Genomic DNA, 17,357 nt, shown 5'->3' with positions numbered 1-17,357 from the left:
ATGAAGACCTTCAGTACTTTAGATAAATCTATGAAAGTTAAGAACAAACAAGCCATTATATTCCATTCTTCTTTCTCAATTTTTTTTACAGAGAAACTCAGAGAACTGTTTTTATTCTGCTGGTTTAGGAGAGGGTAATTGAATTTTAAGTACCTTTTTCTGCCAGCCTTAAAATCATATCTACCTATGAGAAAATGATTGTCCAATAATAAAAAAGAGAAAGAATGATAAAAGAAATTAGTCAAAACTTTAAGGAAATAAAGGTTTAGATTTTTTTTTTTAAGTTTTTGGCCGCACCCCCACGGCATGTAGGATCTTAGTTCCCCGACCAGGGACCGAACCCGCACCTCCTGCATTGGAAGGCAAAGTCTTAACCACTGGACCACCGGGGAAGTCCCTAGACTTTTGTTTGATAAGCACCATGTTCCATCTTGATTACTTGACTTTTTATTTTCCCTTATAAAAAAACTTCTCTGATTATTACATATGGCTTAATTGTCCTAAAATAATGTCATTATTGCAATCTTCCCATGAGGGATTGTAGTGTGTTTACCAGACACGGTAGGAAAGGAAAAGGAACTCCACTTATTTCTCAGCCTGGATTTCAGCTCACATTCAAGAATCCCTCTGCTTACCTGGCCACCTTCAACTTGTACATCCACAGATTTTGATATGGCGATGAGCACTGTGGAGTTTTCAATTGTGTAAAGTGGGAACACAGCCCATTGACATCATGCCCAAGATGGTCAGTACATGGTAGCTATCAAACAAGGGTTCTTGAAGGAAGAGCTTTGTGTGGCCATCTCTGCGTGTCAGGAAATTCAAGTGTACATTGCAAAGTGGTTGCAAGTGATCCTTTACATTACAAAGGATCTCATTGGCATTTACACAGGTCAACCAGGGCTGGTAGAGGCAGGATCAGGAGAAAGGTGTGTTTACCCTCGTTAACCCGAAAGGCAAAGGGCACAGACCTTGAGTCTTGAGAGAACTAGAGATTCAAACTTATTAGTAAGATTAAGATAACCTAGTAAAGTGAACATCTAGATTTTTCCCAACTAATTGGGGTTATATGTGAGTGTATCTGAGGAAAAGTAAATTTTTAATAATTATCCTTAGTTGTTCCACAGCACTCTCTTAGTCTTAGGATATACCATTCAATATTTCCCTAGGCAACTCTAAACCTGTCCTCATTTTTGATATGTGTATATATACACACACTATAAATAATTTATGTTATATATATAAAACATATTTAATTTGAAGTGTACAGTTTTTGACTGTAAAATAAAGAAGACAAACTAGACACTTCAGCTACTGAAACCTGCAATTAAGAAATTTTATGATGGGCCTAATCAATTGAGTTCATATAGCCCATGTTTCAGAGCAAGAAATTAGTTTCCCTGTGTTTGAAACCTGGTCCTATGAATTAATAACTATGCAACCTTGCCAACATGCCTGAATTCCTCTGAGCTTCAGTTCTTATCAGCTATAAAATCGGATAATAAATAGTACTGGACTCATAGAATTGCTTTGAGGGTTAAATAATGTAACACATGAAAAACACTTAGAACTCTGCCTGTGAAAAAGCATTTCATAAATGTTAGCTGTTATTATTTCAATGTGCTTACTTTATAAAGTGCTTCTCATGACATAATGGTATGTCAGTACAATTAAGAGTTTTGCAGCTGTACGTTTTGATAGAGCGTAATTCCTGGTGCAGAGTTGGCATTCAATAATTTTGCTACATATGGGTGAAAAATGACTATGCATGTGAAATATAACAATTATTAATATTTATAAATTAAGAAAATATGTTGACTAATACATCTTTTTGAAGGCATTTCAATAGTTCAGGCTATTTTAATATATACTGACATATATAGAATTTTAGTAAAAATACATGAGTTTGCATTTGACATTAATTTCCATCTTCAATCTTATTTTAAAATTTTGTGCATTCAATTTTTCAGAATTTGAAAAAAATAACAATTTTACCACTGTTCACTGTATTATGAATCTTATCCCTAATATATTTTTCCCATGATCTCACCACTTGGATAATTAAGTCCAAAACAGATAGAAACTTTAAAGCTCATACTACACAATGTGTTTTTTTCTTAGTATACCTACTACAGGAATAGCCATGAATTCTACAGTAGCAACCAAAGTTGGCTATTAACTTAAAAGTGGTCATATTCATTCTTCTTATGTCATTAATTTAAAGAATCAAAATCATAAAGCATAAAAGGACATAATTTGCTAAAATAGTTTTGAATTTTGTTATAAAATATTTTAAACTTACTGAAAATTATAGAAAATACTGTCACAAATACTTGTGTTCTTGCTATCCAATTTTACCAAATCGTAACATTTTGCTATATTGGCTTCATATTTTTTTAAAAATATATATATATTACAGGTACCCCTGAAGTCCTCTGAAACCATTCCCCTGTCGTCCTGAGATAACCACAAAATAGAGTTTAACGTCTACAATTCCCAAGCTGTCTTATGATGTTAATGTTTGTCATACATATATACAAGTAGACATAAATAATTTACAGTATTATTTCATGTAATTTTAACTTTATATCATGATAACTTACTATGGGTTTTCTTCTGCAAATTATTTGCTCAAGATTTTTTTTAAGATTTATCTATCTTGATAAATGAAGGTGTATTTCGTTTAATTTAACTGCTGCTTAAATTTCATTGAATAAATATATCATAATGTATTTATTTATTATATTATTAACACACTATTAGAAACAATGTTGCAATGAATGTTCTTTAACAAATTCCTTTTGTACATGTGGGAGAATTTCTCTAAAGTAGAAGTGGAGTTAAGTCAAAGTGGAATTTTCTGGGTACTTGAGTGCATAAACTTCACTGGACATAGACAAATTTACCTAAAAAGTATATGTACAAATGTATACTTTCTGTCCACAGTCTATGAAAGTTCCTGTGTCTTTGAATCATTGCCTATACATTTCCCCAGAATTATTTGCACTTTGTGCCGAATGACAAAATTGTCAAATCCTACTCTCTTGTTTTGTACATTCAGATAGGTTGGTTACAAATGAGACTAGTGCTGCTTCATTTCTTAAATTGGATTCAGTTCACAGTGGCTGAAACGTGAGGTCTTAGGAGACATGAGCTCAGCGGTTCTCAATCTTGGCAATACTTTAGATTTACCTAGATCATTTTTAAAATTCTGATGCTCAAGCCTCACCCCAGACCTGTTAAGTAAGACTCTCCTTGGGGGTGAAGGGCAGGGGGATGTGGGTGCCCAGCTAGTTGCCCAACCTACAACCCTTGGAACTCAGATCCCAAAGTGATCCTAATATGCAGTCAGTGTTGGAAATTATTGCCCTTGTGTATGTCTGATAAGAAAGAGAATAAAGCCAGAGGGAGAAAAAAAGATACTTGGCTGTAGACCCGTCTCTAAAAGTGAGTGGTGAACTGGAGCTTGATTCTTAATAGTTTTATCTAGAATGAATAAGTAAATTAGCATCTGGGGAACAATAGTAGGTATTCCAGAATTTGGCAATGCTTGAGACCAGGAATATAACAAGAGTTAGTCTGCCGACAGTTGGGAATAGAACTACAGGTCCAGGGTCAGGATGCAGTACCTTTAGGGTAAGGCAGTTTATGAAGTCCAGGCATGTGAATGGACCCCAAACAAGTAGATTTGTTTTCTAGGCAGAAAATTTGGAAAAAGCCAGTGAGTGTTAGAGAAAAGCTTTGTGTATGTGGGCACCATTGGCTCATAGCAAATGGCAATAATTCCAACCCTATTAGCTGGTTGATGCCAGTTATAAATGTTTGGTCAGACTTAATTAGAATAAGTCTTGAAAATAAGTTATGCTTAAACGTGTAAGGTATAAGCTTCTAACTGGTGATCAGAGGGCATGGAAGAGTCAAGGATAAAGTGAAATGCCCCAAGTTATAATGAATGAGGAAAAGTTTTGATTTGGTTCATCATTTGTAACATAAGCTATTGACATAAACCAAGAATTTGTATTTAATTAAGTTTATTTCATAAGTAAGTATTCTGCTTTACCAAGAGTGTTAAAATCTACTATAAATATAAGGTAACACAGGCTTCCCTGGTGGCGCAGTGGTTGAGAGTCCGCCTGCCGATGCAGGGGACGCGGGTTCGTGCCCTGGTCCGGGAGGATCCCACATGCCGCGAAGCGGCTGGGCCAGTGAGCCATGGCCGCTAAGCCTGCGTGTCCGGAGCCTGTGCTCCGCAACAGGAGAGGCCACAACAGTGAGAGGCCCACGTACCGCAAAATAAATAAATAAATAAATAAGGTAACAAATGTTCATGGAATCTCAGCTATAGCAACAGCCATTTTTCATCCTTTCCTCAGTTAGTACAGTTATTTCAGTTTTCTATAGAAAAAAATGAATTGAAAGACCATTTGGCTTTGCTGACATGATCAGTTGCAAAACTATTGGAAAGTTAAATATCAAATTATTTATAGGACATGAAGATGTTGATGTTACTGTATAGTTCATGTAATTATCTCACACATTCAGGAGAGATTAAGATTTCTAAAATTGTATTCTAGTTAGAACACCTAAAAGCTTTTCTTTAAAAAAAATACCTTAGGGAAAGTAAAACTAAAGGCATCCAAGATATTTTTAAATTGTCATTGTGCATTCAACTTAAAATACAGTTTAAGACATGAGTATGATGAGACGATTACAAGGTGATTCAAAACAAAATACCTTTAAAAGTCTGCATGCCCTTCAGGTTGACTATGAAGTCATCGGTCAAGGTAAATAATCAGGGTAATTCTTTTTTTCCAATTCAGTGCTGAGTACAAGAGAAGGACTAAATATGTTCAGAAAAGTCTTAATCCTGAGTGGAATCAAACAGTAATTTATAAAAGTATCTCCATGGAACAGGTATGCAATGATTATTTTCTATATGACAGATTCAGGCTAATATAAAAATAGTGATGACAAAAAAAAAATAGTGATGACAGAGTTATTGAAAGATTGTGATTCATATCAATTTTTCCATACAAACAAAAAAAAATATAGCCAGTAAAAGGAACTGGGTGCAGTTCGAAGATACAGTGAAAGAAAATGTGCACATTTTGACAAAACAGCTAAAAAATAAACAAAATGAATAAGACTAGTGGGACATTTTCCACTGATTATTTCAAAATTAAATATTTCAATAGACTGGGCTCTATTTATCATATTTTGAGGGAAAATATTTTCCAAATAGCTGTATTTTGACTTTCATAAACAAAGAAAAAATAAGATTGAGATGCACTGAAATGAATTACCCCTCCTGGCAACAATTTAGGGATCATCTCTTTTCTAAATTGAGGCTTCCTACAGATCTGGCATGGTGCAACTAAACTGTACGGAAGAAAGCATGAAGAAGACGAGTGTAAAGGATTATCACAACAAATAGATGACTCTAAGCAAAATTGCATCAATGTGTTTCTGAAAGTCTTCATGTCATAACTTTGTATCAATAATAGAAAATAACTGATGGTTTATAAAGATGAATTCAGAGAGAAAAGAATACAAATAGAATAGGAAGAAGACATCCATGAAAACAATTTACAAATGAGTTGTCTTTCAAAATGAGGTTTCTAATTTATCCTTTGGAAGATTTCTAATTTGACTATGAAATTGAAGCTGGATATAAATTATAATCTGGGTTCTTGAATTTAAAATAAGTTAAATTTCACCAGCAGAAATAAGACAGTGCTACTAATGTGTTTTGGCAATTTACTGAAACAAAAAACTATAATCCAAATACTTTGAATAACCTAGACATTTTTGCAACCTATGAATTTCATGTATTTAAAGAGTATATGTAGATTCTGCTTGGTACTTTTAATAATGGGCAGGGTAGAATAACAGGAAATAAGTGAAAATCACCTTTTTTTCTTGAAAAATAGTGAGGTATCTTATGATCAAATACTTGGTTGGACCACAAAATGATTGACAGTTTACATAATATTGAATATAAGTATACAGTTTTATATAAACTTAAAGTATTTTTACATAAGCGAAAAGAGTTCAAGGAATGAAAATATAAATGAGTCTATTATATGAGTATAATGAAAATTTATGATGAGAAATGAGGTTTAATGACATTTTGATTTGAACTGTAGCTCAAGAAGAAAACATTGGAGATGACAGTCTGGGATTATGATAGATTTTCTTCCAATGATTTTCTTGGTGAGGTGAGCCTATGGTTTCCTTTTTTTATTTGCTTCATTATAAACCATTATAAACCATTATAAACCATCAATTAACTCTTTATGGAAAGCATATTTCTTAAGTGTATAAGATAACTGTTTCTGGATAAAATTCTTTGGTGGATAGAATTTATTTACGAATGACTCTTTGAATAGATGAATAGCACCTGGAGAAATAATTTTCACTTTACCACCTGATGTACTTTATAATTAATTTGCAAGATGAAATATTAATTGTTTTGATTGAAAGTTATATAATCGTGCTGTGAATCCAAATAATTATGTAAAAGATTTGAGATAAATTTATTGTAATATAAAATGAGCTGGATTTTTTTCAAATGCATTTTCAGGTTATTTAATTGCTATTCCTCATTGCACGTATGAATGACTTGATATGACATTTTACATTCTTATTTCTTTTAAGTGTTCCACAAAAAAATCTCAAAATATTTTAAGAAGCAAAACTAGAAGTAGGAGAAAACAGTAAAAACACTTTTTATAAATTCACAAGGAGTGTAACCTAATTATGAAATGTGTGGCAGGATGGTCAGATTCTGTGATATTTTTCATCTATCATATTCCAAAAATACATATTTTGTTTAGTGATCTTTGCTTAAAGCAGAAGTTATGAATTAATGTTAAAAAATAAATCTCTAAAAATATATAACACCTAGAAAATACAATATCCTTTTGATAGAGACAATAGAAAACAGTTGAGTAGTCTAGGTGACATGAGGTCTTGTTTGGTTCCTACACTCTGTACCTCTTTCCCATCAAAACTAGATCATTTGAACTTCACCTGCAGGCTCCATGCGGTATAGCCACTTGGACTAATCTTGGTCTTAGGCAGGACTACTCTAGAGTACGGTTATATCTGATTTATTGTCCTATTTCAAAAAGCTGATTTATTGAAGTCCTTATAATTTATTGTTCTCACGAACCTAAAGCATATATCCATTGTGTGGTTTTATTTTTTAATATCTGCTCAAATTTAAGATGCCAACTACTGTAAAATGCACCATTGTTTATGTACCACTAAGAAAGAAAACATGTTGCCAATTAAACCATGACACAGTGCTTTCTTATTGTAAACTGTTGGTAATATCTCTGTTTCAAATGTGAACTAAAGTATGTTTTAAAATAGAGGGAATAAGTTAGTAATTGAAAATTAGCCATTCTTTTTCATTTTTTCCCTCTTGTAACTAAAATCAAACAATCTGCAAAAAAAGCACTAGCCCAGTTTAAGAATATAACGTGTCCATTTAACAAAAGAAGACTTTATTTCATAAAGAGGTTGACTTGTGACTCTACCTTTTTGCATCATCTCCAAATAATTTAATTAATAGAGATGTCATACAGTTCGATTTAACCAAACGTTTTTACAGCGTCTGGTATGCACAAGACAGTCTCAGTATCATGGGTGAAGAAAAATGAGGACGACCTCATCATCCTAAAGGTTATACTATATCCTTTGACTTATGTCCTTGAATAAATTTCAGATCACAGAAAAAAACAACAAATGAATTACAGCTTAACCCATAAATTTTATTCACTTATTGCACTTTTTTTGAGGTATTGATTGATTTATCTAACACATCTCACCTCGATAACATGCCTAGGTGGTATCCTCTCAAAGAACAGACTGAAAGCATTGATCATGGCAAGCCCTATTCCAGTCAAAGCAGCCAACAGTCCCCAAAGCCGTCTGTCATCAAGAGTAGAAGCCATGGTATCTTCCCTGATCTATCCAAGGGTAGGAGATATTTCAAGTAGAAAAAAACTTTTGTCTGTTTGTTCACTCAGTATCTTCTTGAATATGAGTGCCTGTATATTTAATATCTTTTGAAAAGTATTATATTGGGAAATATTTAATATAATATCATGCAAAGATAATGGATATGGAATCAGGAGAAATGGGCTTTAGTCTCAGATCAGCTCATAATTAGGTTGATGCCTTTGTGATCTTCACCTCTCTGGTTCTCTGTTTTTCAAACTATAAAATGGAGGAGGTTGGGTTATATGAGCTATTGGGTCTTTTTCTACTCTCAAAATCTAGGTTAATATGATTTTATAAAATATGTTGGGGTATTTCATAAAGAAAACATAAAAATCCTCAACAATTCATTGACTAGACATAATCATCATTACCATTTATGCATGTTTCTTCTGTTTAAATCCCTATTTTTATATGCATATTCTTACTCATAAATCATATATGTAATATATGGACAAAACAGTTTTGCATTCTGCTTTTTAATTATATCAAAAACATTTTCCTCATGTCATCAAAACAGTTGGTATGCTGAAAATTACTTAAACCTTTCCTAAATGGTGCATTCAAATTAATTCTATGATTTTTTTTAACTACTATTATTATTTTTAAATTGCAGCATCGTACATTGGGTTTGGCAATATGCACAGCTTTCCCATTGGAATGAGCTTTTCCTTTGGGAGGTTCAATAACCAGTTATCCTACAACACAACAGTAATCTTCATCATAAAATGAGTTACTGCCTGTATGAGGGAACCATGTAGTATGTTTCCAGGATATGCTGAGCTATTTATAAATATTAAATAAAAATTTTTATATTGGATCTGAGTATTCCTTTTCGCCAATTCTCAGGAAGTACAGCAAATTGAAAAGTGGTTCTTTACAATATGGATTGGAAATGCAAGTGTTCTAGGAGATGAAAAACTGAGGTCACGTCCAGGAGGCCACTGAGTTGATACAATAAACCACTGACTACAATAAGTGCTATAGATTACTTATGAGTTGTATAGATCATTTCTGGATTCCACTTAGCCAGATCAACTCTGCACTAATTAACATTCTGGAAGATGATTAGTATAAAGACCTCTCTCTCTATGACTACCACAGTAAATGTGTGATCTTATATATACATTCTCTAAAATCACCTGAGATGATGATATAATAGTCTCCACTTCCATGTATCCCAGTGACTCACACACCTTCCTCCAGGAATTTTACTTAAAACTCCTCCTGTGGCAGTGTCAGCCTATTGTTTCTTACCTGGTCCCTACTAGAATTAGCAGAGTTGCTTGGTGAAACTATAAGTTAATATATTCATTTATATGAGACTACTTAGAATGTATTCATTCCTCTTCTCAAATCTCTCTTCTCAAGATTATCATCCTCTTGCCTTTTCTCCCAAAAATTCTCCCAAATGTTGAATCACACTGCTGTATGGTGAGCAGTTGAATAAACGCGCCAAAAAAGAAACAGAATTAACATAAATCTTAGGCGGTTTCAAATTATGTGAGACCCAGCTTGACAGGAGGAACGCTGGAGCAACTTTAACTCATGTTTTACCCTTTTGTAACCAGAAATGCAGGTTCCCACCATTGAGAAATCCCATAGTAGTCCCGGTAGCTCGAAATCCTCATCCAAAGGCCATCTCCGCTCTCATGGACCATCTCGCGGTCAAAGCAAAACCAGCGTCACTCAGACCCACCTGGAAGATGCAGGGGCTGCTATAGCCGCTGCCAAAGCCGCAGTGCAACAACTCCGCCTTCAACCAAGTAAAAGACGCAAATAAATTCCTCAGCATGGCAGCTTAATGTTCATCTGTTGCCTTTCTTTCCTGCTGTCCTTCCCCATTTGCTTTGTTTTGTGCTTTCCCTGCTCCCTCTGTTCTCTGTCCCTTTGTGTAAGAACAGTATAGATACATAAATATGCTGTCTCTCATTTAGTTCTTTTTTGTTTTAATTTACATAGAACGAAATAAAACTGGCTGTTTCTCCTTTGTCTCCACCATCCATCCAACCTGGCTCATAGTATTTGGTAGCTGTGTCTGTGATGTGTGCAGGCAAAACTATGTTGTGTGTCCTTTTTGTGTGCACTTAAATATCCTTTAGAATACAGGAATTATAAGCACAAGTGGCTGCCAGTTTTCTGGGCATTACACGAAAAAAAGGCACACACATAAGCATTTTGAGCAGATTAGCAATGAGAGTCTCACCTCTGAAAAACACTAAAAAATTTTAGGCAGAAGAGTCATGTAACCAACAGTCAAGTTCTAGAACCTAGGGGAAATGGAAAAAACATTTTATGCTTAAATTTTTTAATAAATTATGCATATGAAATAATGAAGCTTTCCATGTGAGAAACTTTCTAGTCTTTTGGGAAAAAAATCTAAAGAAAATAATGTTTCTTATATTCTCAAAAAAGTATGTAGTATTAATATATGTCTTAAGCATATTCAATGAGGCCATGTTACCTCATTAAGGAGCACAGTGGGGTCCATTCTGTTGGATCACACTTTGTATATGATACAAGAGAATTTATAGGGTTATTCTTTTTTCTAACCATTGGAAATCCTTTGGAAGTCAAGATATCAATTAAAGCATAACAATTCACCCATCTTAACTGCTGTAATTTCAATTGATAGAATTATATAAGAACTTAGTGAGTACAGAGACTTTAAAAGTGTAGGGGCACTGTTACTTCCAAGAGGCATCAGGCAAACAACGGAGATAGATGAATGTTCTCCCCATCTCTCAAAGTCATCATTTCCAAAGAAACAGCCAGTTTTAACCCCCTTTAGTGCTGTGCATGTGGTGTCATTTTGGCATTTGAAAACACAACTTACTTCAATAGAGCAAAAGATCACTTCTGTTTGCATGAATAACATTCAAGCTGGTTCCATCTGAGGATACATACTCTGGGTTTCCATTTCACCCACACTACCACAGCAGCACATAAAAGCGGTCAGTCTAATCATGCCGGGAAGCAGCACAGACACAGCATAGCAGGAGTCCTCCCCATTCAAAAACTCAGTCTGATAATCTGCCTCCACCAGCTAATGGCAACCAAGACCAAAGCCAGCTAGCCCTCAGGAAGGTGATGTCTGATGGACCAGTCAAGCCAGGAGGTGAGCAGAAATGCACTGTTCAAAGCACACAGCAAGAACATCCCCCAAATTTAAAGCCCTCATCTTTTAATTTTTAGAGATTGTCTAATAAAGTATGTTTATCCACTTTTTAATGTGCTTTTGTGGGCATGGCATTTCAGGACTTCATCATCACTGTGTAAGTCCCAAGATCAGTCCCATAGTGTATTGACTACAGTGATTTGTATTTTTCTGTGCACTGGGCATCTTTTGACTTTTGTTGGGAAATAGATTAACAGTATTCATATTGCAGAATGGAATGCATGCTTCTAACCTAATCTGTTCAAGCATGACTATAAATATATTGCACTGTGATAAAAGTTTAAACTGCTCACAATTCGAGGTAGCATACCAGTTGGAATGTAGATCAGTTTTTGTTGAATATTATTTCAAGTGTAACTTAAAAAAAAAATTCAGTGGATTTTGAAAATTCTCAGAGACAGTAAAGGAAAAAAATGTTAATGCACTCATTCACCTTTACATGGTGAAAGTTCTTTCTTGACCCTATGAACACATTTTTTCCACTCATGTTTCCGTAGTTGTCAAGTGTATCAGATGTGTTGGGCATGTGAATATCCAAGTGCCTGTGTAATAAGGTATCTTTATTTCATTCATAAACCACTGGGTTCTGATCCATTGTTACATGATGCAGCTTAAAATGAGTGTGTCAGTTTTTGCTTTCTCATTTGATTCCTTGCAATAGAGGATTTAAGGTTACTGCTTCGTTGCTAGTGCGAGCTATAATGATAGAATATTGAGTTGCAGGACAAAGTTTCATGTCGGAAACATAAGATGGATGGGGAATTATTACCAAAGAAAAGTACCAGAGCTTACATAAACATGTCAATAAATAAGGGTTGGGCTACTCTAGGCAATGCTTCCACTCTTCCTTTCTTGCACATCTGATCTACTTCACAATCTTCTCAGCTTTCTGGATAGAGGAAGACAATTCCAATGAGTCTTGCTCCAGACAGGCACCTAGACTTGATTCCGTGGCTTTGTTAGGAAGGAAATCTAGTTAATATCTGTCCCTAACTTGACACCAACAATTTGTGGAATTTTCCCCAAGAAAGAATGCCACTCACTGCCAGTGACAGGGATCAAACCAGTGTGATTATAAAATCATCTTCATTGTAATTCAAATTTAATTTTGATTTAAAAACATATATCAAAGAAAGGATTAAAAAAAACGATAGCAGTGTTTGCCCCCTTAAGTCCCTTACAGCCCTAAAACACTTGATTCTATGATCCTGTACTTTCCACAAAACTAAAATTAAGACTTGTACTTTCCTATTGCATTTCTCTGTATTCTCAGAAATTTTTAAAATTTAATATGCTTTTGTCCCAACTAATCAGATATTTAGGAGCAATTGAGGATGTATGTGGCAGTACAAAGGGCAAACCACTGTGATGTTCCTTGAATTAGCAGGCAATTAAGGAAACAGCTTAAATATTAAGATAATTGTGAATATGCATTTACTGAGCCCAGTTTATAGACTATCACCAAAGCAGTTTCCCTTTCCTAGTTAGCCTTACTAGTACTGTCCAAGAGTACTTAAAATTCCACCTCTCACCTTTTTTTCCATCAAATAAGTTCAGTTGATTTCTTCATTTTCTTACTGCAAATATTTCATAATTGTGAAAGTCATAGTAGTCAAATGCTTCTTATTTCACTCTATTTTTAATTATCATGATTTAAGTATTCCTATGATACTTTGAGTTTTCCTAGGTGTGGGTCTTAAAATTTGCAGCAAAATGCATTTAACTCCCTTTCTTTGAATAATGCTCTAATGGATATTCTTATACATTTAGAATAGTTCTTCACATTGTGCAAAGTGTTTCATCACCCATTTTCTCATTTTGTCACACCTAGTGGATGAGGGATTCGTTGCAGATATTTTCATTTCTGTTTTCTGAGTGAGCCATCAGAGAGTCGGGGTGTGCGGGTGGCAGCATGACTGATGAAGAACACATAGGTGGAAATTGTCAGAATTGGCAATCTAACCCTTGTTTATGATTGCACCTAATAAGCCTTTGCTTTTGAAATACATTGGCTACTGAAATACAAACTCTCCTGATTTCACTAAAAACAATTGTCATTTATTTATTTGCTATTTACACTCCAGTCCTTACAAATGATTAGAGGTTGCTAGAAATGATGGCAGGATACGATTTAGACTTGGTCTACCTACTTGATCCTCTTTTCTGAAGGCTGATAATTAAGCTGCCACAAACCAGGGAAGTAAAACCCTCCCACTGCACAAGCCGAGTGCAGCAGTAAGGAGGCTCTGTAGAGGAGGCGGTGTGTACATCTGCAGTCATTTCTATCAAGGGTGACGAAATTGTCCCTAAAGAGCTTTTCATATATATATATATATATATTTGGCAAGCTTTTCAGCAGATTTCTGCTTGAAGTAAAAGAAAATATGGGTCAGGTGAGAATTATGGAGTAAGCCAGGAGGAACTTTTTCTCTCCCTCCAGGGTTTAGTTGCATGCTAGGAAACCTGAAGGGAAGGATTTAGACAGATTGTGCCAAATCATCCTGATACCTAAACAACTCTCTGTTTGTCTTTAGAAATCCCTGGAAATGTTTTTTTCCAAGCCAGTTGGTTTGGTGGAATATAGGCCCGGCTGTTTTAAAAGGTGACGCCAACCAGGGAAAAGAATTTCAAAATAGGTTGTTTTTTAAAACCATACCCAAACTAATTGAAGTGTTTTTAAAACCTTGAAAATTAATTTAGTTGCTCTGGATATATTACATTTTATATATATATATTAAGGGCATTTTAAAATTCCTGAGCTGTTTTTGTTTGATGCTGAGATTTTAGGTAAGCTTTAAGTTTAGAAACACTCATACAGGATGGATAGAAGTATCCCTCCACCCTGGACAATAAGATGAGAGCTTGGAGAGGTTAGTAAGAAGATGAATCATTGACTGAGTTGTGTGAGGAACTATGACTGAAGGTCCCTTGTTGTGGCCGAATTGTAGGAGAAGGTCCTGAATCTACTTCCACAGACCGCTGCTGGAAACTCCACTTTCCGTAAGGCTCCTTTGCAGCACCTGTCAAAAGAGTTTCCTATCCATATTGCCGTGGTGAACACTGACTAAGCCATCTCTCTGTGAGAGCTGCTGTCTTGGGCAAGTGGTATGGGTGGCTGGGTTGGGAAACAGGGCGGGCACTGGGAGTGGAGAGAAGTGTTGGTTACAAAGGCAGTAGCTAATCAGTGGTCCATTCTGTTCTGACCCGAAGCAGATGGTCACTTTTGATCAGAAGGAATTTGGTGTTCTCTGTTTCTGGAAAGGAGAGGGTTCAAAAGGGAAAGAAATCAGAATGAGATCATTTGGAGGTGAAGTCTTCTGGAATGTGTGTAAGAGGTTAATAGAAACAGACTTAACATTCCTCATTTCAATGTGTTTGTGCAAAGAAAAGAAAGGCAGCAGAGAAAAGCTTTAAAAAGGAAACTTTGGATAGTTTAAAATAAAAAGAAAACAAACTGAAATGATGTGAACACAGCAAATAGCCAGCAAAAATCTGAGAGAATCAAATTGGATTTCAGCTTTCAAAGTTTTCTGCCTGTTTCTTTGGGGGCAAGGGTTGTATTTCTTGGTTGTCTGTGAAAATCAAAGTGTTCTTCTAAAGTTTTGGGTTTTTAAGAGTTTCCATATTTTCTTAGAAAGATTGGTTATGCATTTTTAAATCTTTCTATAGTCATTTAACATTCATTGCCAGAAATATCTCTACTGCACATGCAGAGGCACAGACAGTAAATATATAGCTCTGAACATATGACACCGTCTCTTGTTTATGCACCTTCCTTCCCAAAGGTGAATTCACTGACGTATCATCAATGGATACTTTTGTTCTTTTCTAGTAGTAGCCATGAGTGTGTCAAGCCATCCACATAAAGAATTACTGGTTCATACTGAGGACTTCTATGTTCATTTCATCTGACATGAATAGCAGGACCAACTGGCCTATCTAAGTATCAAACTTGGCTTCAGTATTGCTGTGCCTTTGTCACGTGATCTAACTATGGGCCTATATGATTGAGCGGGACTATTAATACATGATCCAAGAAGAGAAAGGCCTAATTTTTAACATGTCAAAGTCCCTTAAATGCTATTTATGACATGTCTTTAACAAAGTTAAACTTACTTTTTTGATTGCAAATTATTTTATTTTAGGTGTAAACAAATTTATTTTCAAAAAGTTAATTTACCAAATTACCAGCAGAGAGCAAATGAGACAGACAAGTAAATGCTGATGGAGGAAAGAAATGAGAAGCATGGAGCATGAGAAGGCTGATGGGGACACAGTGCGGGACCATGGACAGAAGGTACAATCTGAGCTTGGGGCTGGGAACGTTATCACCTGGGTAGGAAGGATCCTGGAACTGGGTGAAATGCCACCTGGGGAGAGGTGGAGTAATGCCAAAGGCTAGTAGGTAGCTACTTAACAACATTGCCTAATTCCAGATATCTATCTATCCATGAATTACTTGATTTTTTTCCCACTTTTCATCCGAATGTACTACATTATGTAAAATCATGATATTTTACCCAGTCTCTGTTGTGCAAGATAATCTTCGGGAGGGAGGGGGACATACGGGGATGGGATAGGATGAAAGGAATCTTTATGTATAATGAGTCAGAGTGTGAAAAATAGCCGTTTTTATTTTATTACTTTGTTGAGTCTGTAAATATATATTTTAATCATTGAGGTGACAAAAAAAACTTTCGGATTTCAAGTGAAAACATTTCAGCAATATTTTGATTGGGGTATTATGGTTTTCAGATGTATAAAGAGAAATAATATAGATAGAACCATAGCTTTATACCCAATGTGTTTTAAAATACTGAAAGATAAAATTAATTAAATTATCATTTGAACGGAAACTAATCAAAATATTAATATTACAAATCAAACAAGATGAGTTTTAAAGAAGAAAATGCTTGATGAAAATCAGGAGGTAGGAATTCCCTGGTGTTCCAGTGGCTATGACTCCACACTCTCACTGCCAAGGGCCCGGGTTCAATCCCTGGTTAGGAAACTAAGATCCCACAAGCCTCAAGTGCGGACAAAAAAAAAAAAAATTAAAACAAAAAGAAAAAGTCAGGAGGTAGGTCCCTATTTCTAAACATAAGAAAGACAATGGAATAAAATTTCTACTTCTACTTTATTTGTTCTTAAAAGAAAACAGAAGCAAAATCTACTTTTCCTCATTAAGACATTTGAAACTAAAAACCACATTATTTTAAGTTCTATAGGTCACATTATTTTTTTTTCAGAGATCTTATAGCTTTTATTTTTATTTAAAAATTGTTTTTGAAGTATAGTTGATTTACAGTGCTGTGTTAGTTTCTGGTATACAGCAAAGTGATGCAGTTATACATATAGGTCACATTATATTTTTATCTGACTCTTTAGGTAAAATGAGGTCGGAGTCTAGAGAGAGAAAATGTAATTTTTATACTACACAATTCAAATTTCTTTCTATATGGATATATATATACTTTCTATATATACTTTTAGTTTGCTGTAAAGCATTCTCATTGCTACTGATGTTTTTAAAGTAAATAACTACTTTGGCTCCATCCAACTATTAATGTACAAGAAAATTGAAGAGACTTAATGTAGAGAAAAGCCATTTGGGAAAGAACTTGCATTGTTTTATGCCTGCCAAATTTCATTATTTGCTCTGGATTTCTGTGTAATATAGTTTTTTGTGGGGTTTTTTTAGGCAAAATTAGAACAGACAAGCAAATTTTTATGATACATATAATATTTAACTCAGACCTTATAATTCTAGAGTTGTGAAGTTCTGGGTGAAACAAATTCTGAAGAAGCTTAGAGAAATTAAAAGGGCGATGATAATAATAAATCTTTCCAAGTAAGGCATTAGAACTTGATTTTTTTAGTGCAGAAAATAAAAAATAAAAGACAGCATAGAATGATTGTCATGTATATACTGGTTTAAGATGATTGTCAAAAAAAGCTGGTGCTAATTGTTTCTTTTTTTTTTTTCATTTTCACAGTTCATACCTCATTTTCATCACTGTAGGTGTAGACCAGTAATTCTCAAAGTGTGTCCATTGATCCCTAGGTGTCCCAGAGACCTTTGCAGGACTCTACAAGGTCAAAAAATTCTTAAGACTCTTAAGATGTTATTTGCCTTTTTTACTCTCATTCCTTCCTTAGTGTGCAGTGGACT

The 17,357-nt window shown here is 34.8% G+C and overlaps 1 protein-coding gene across 1 annotated transcript; it reads left to right on the top strand.

Moving 5' to 3' along the window:
- The first annotated feature begins 753 nt into the window (after window positions 1-753).
- On the top strand, window positions 754-9,790 carry LOC132515428 (protein piccolo-like). The gene is made up of 5 exons (XM_060141849.1): window positions 754-929; window positions 4,821-4,914; window positions 6,147-6,218; window positions 7,806-7,986; window positions 9,579-9,790. The coding sequence occupies exons 1-5, from the start codon at window positions 754-756 to the stop codon at window positions 9,788-9,790; spliced, it is 735 nt and encodes a 244-aa protein (XP_059997832.1).
- The last annotated feature ends 7,567 nt before the right edge of the window (window positions 9,791-17,357 follow it).

The sequence above is a fragment of the Lagenorhynchus albirostris genome, chromosome 2, assembly GCF_949774975.1.
Source record: "Lagenorhynchus albirostris chromosome 2, mLagAlb1.1, whole genome shotgun sequence".
Classification (NCBI taxonomy): Eukaryota; Metazoa; Chordata; class Mammalia; order Artiodactyla; family Delphinidae; genus Lagenorhynchus; species Lagenorhynchus albirostris.
Note: the sequence above shows the minus strand (reverse complement) of the source record. Positions and strands in the feature narration are given on the sequence as shown.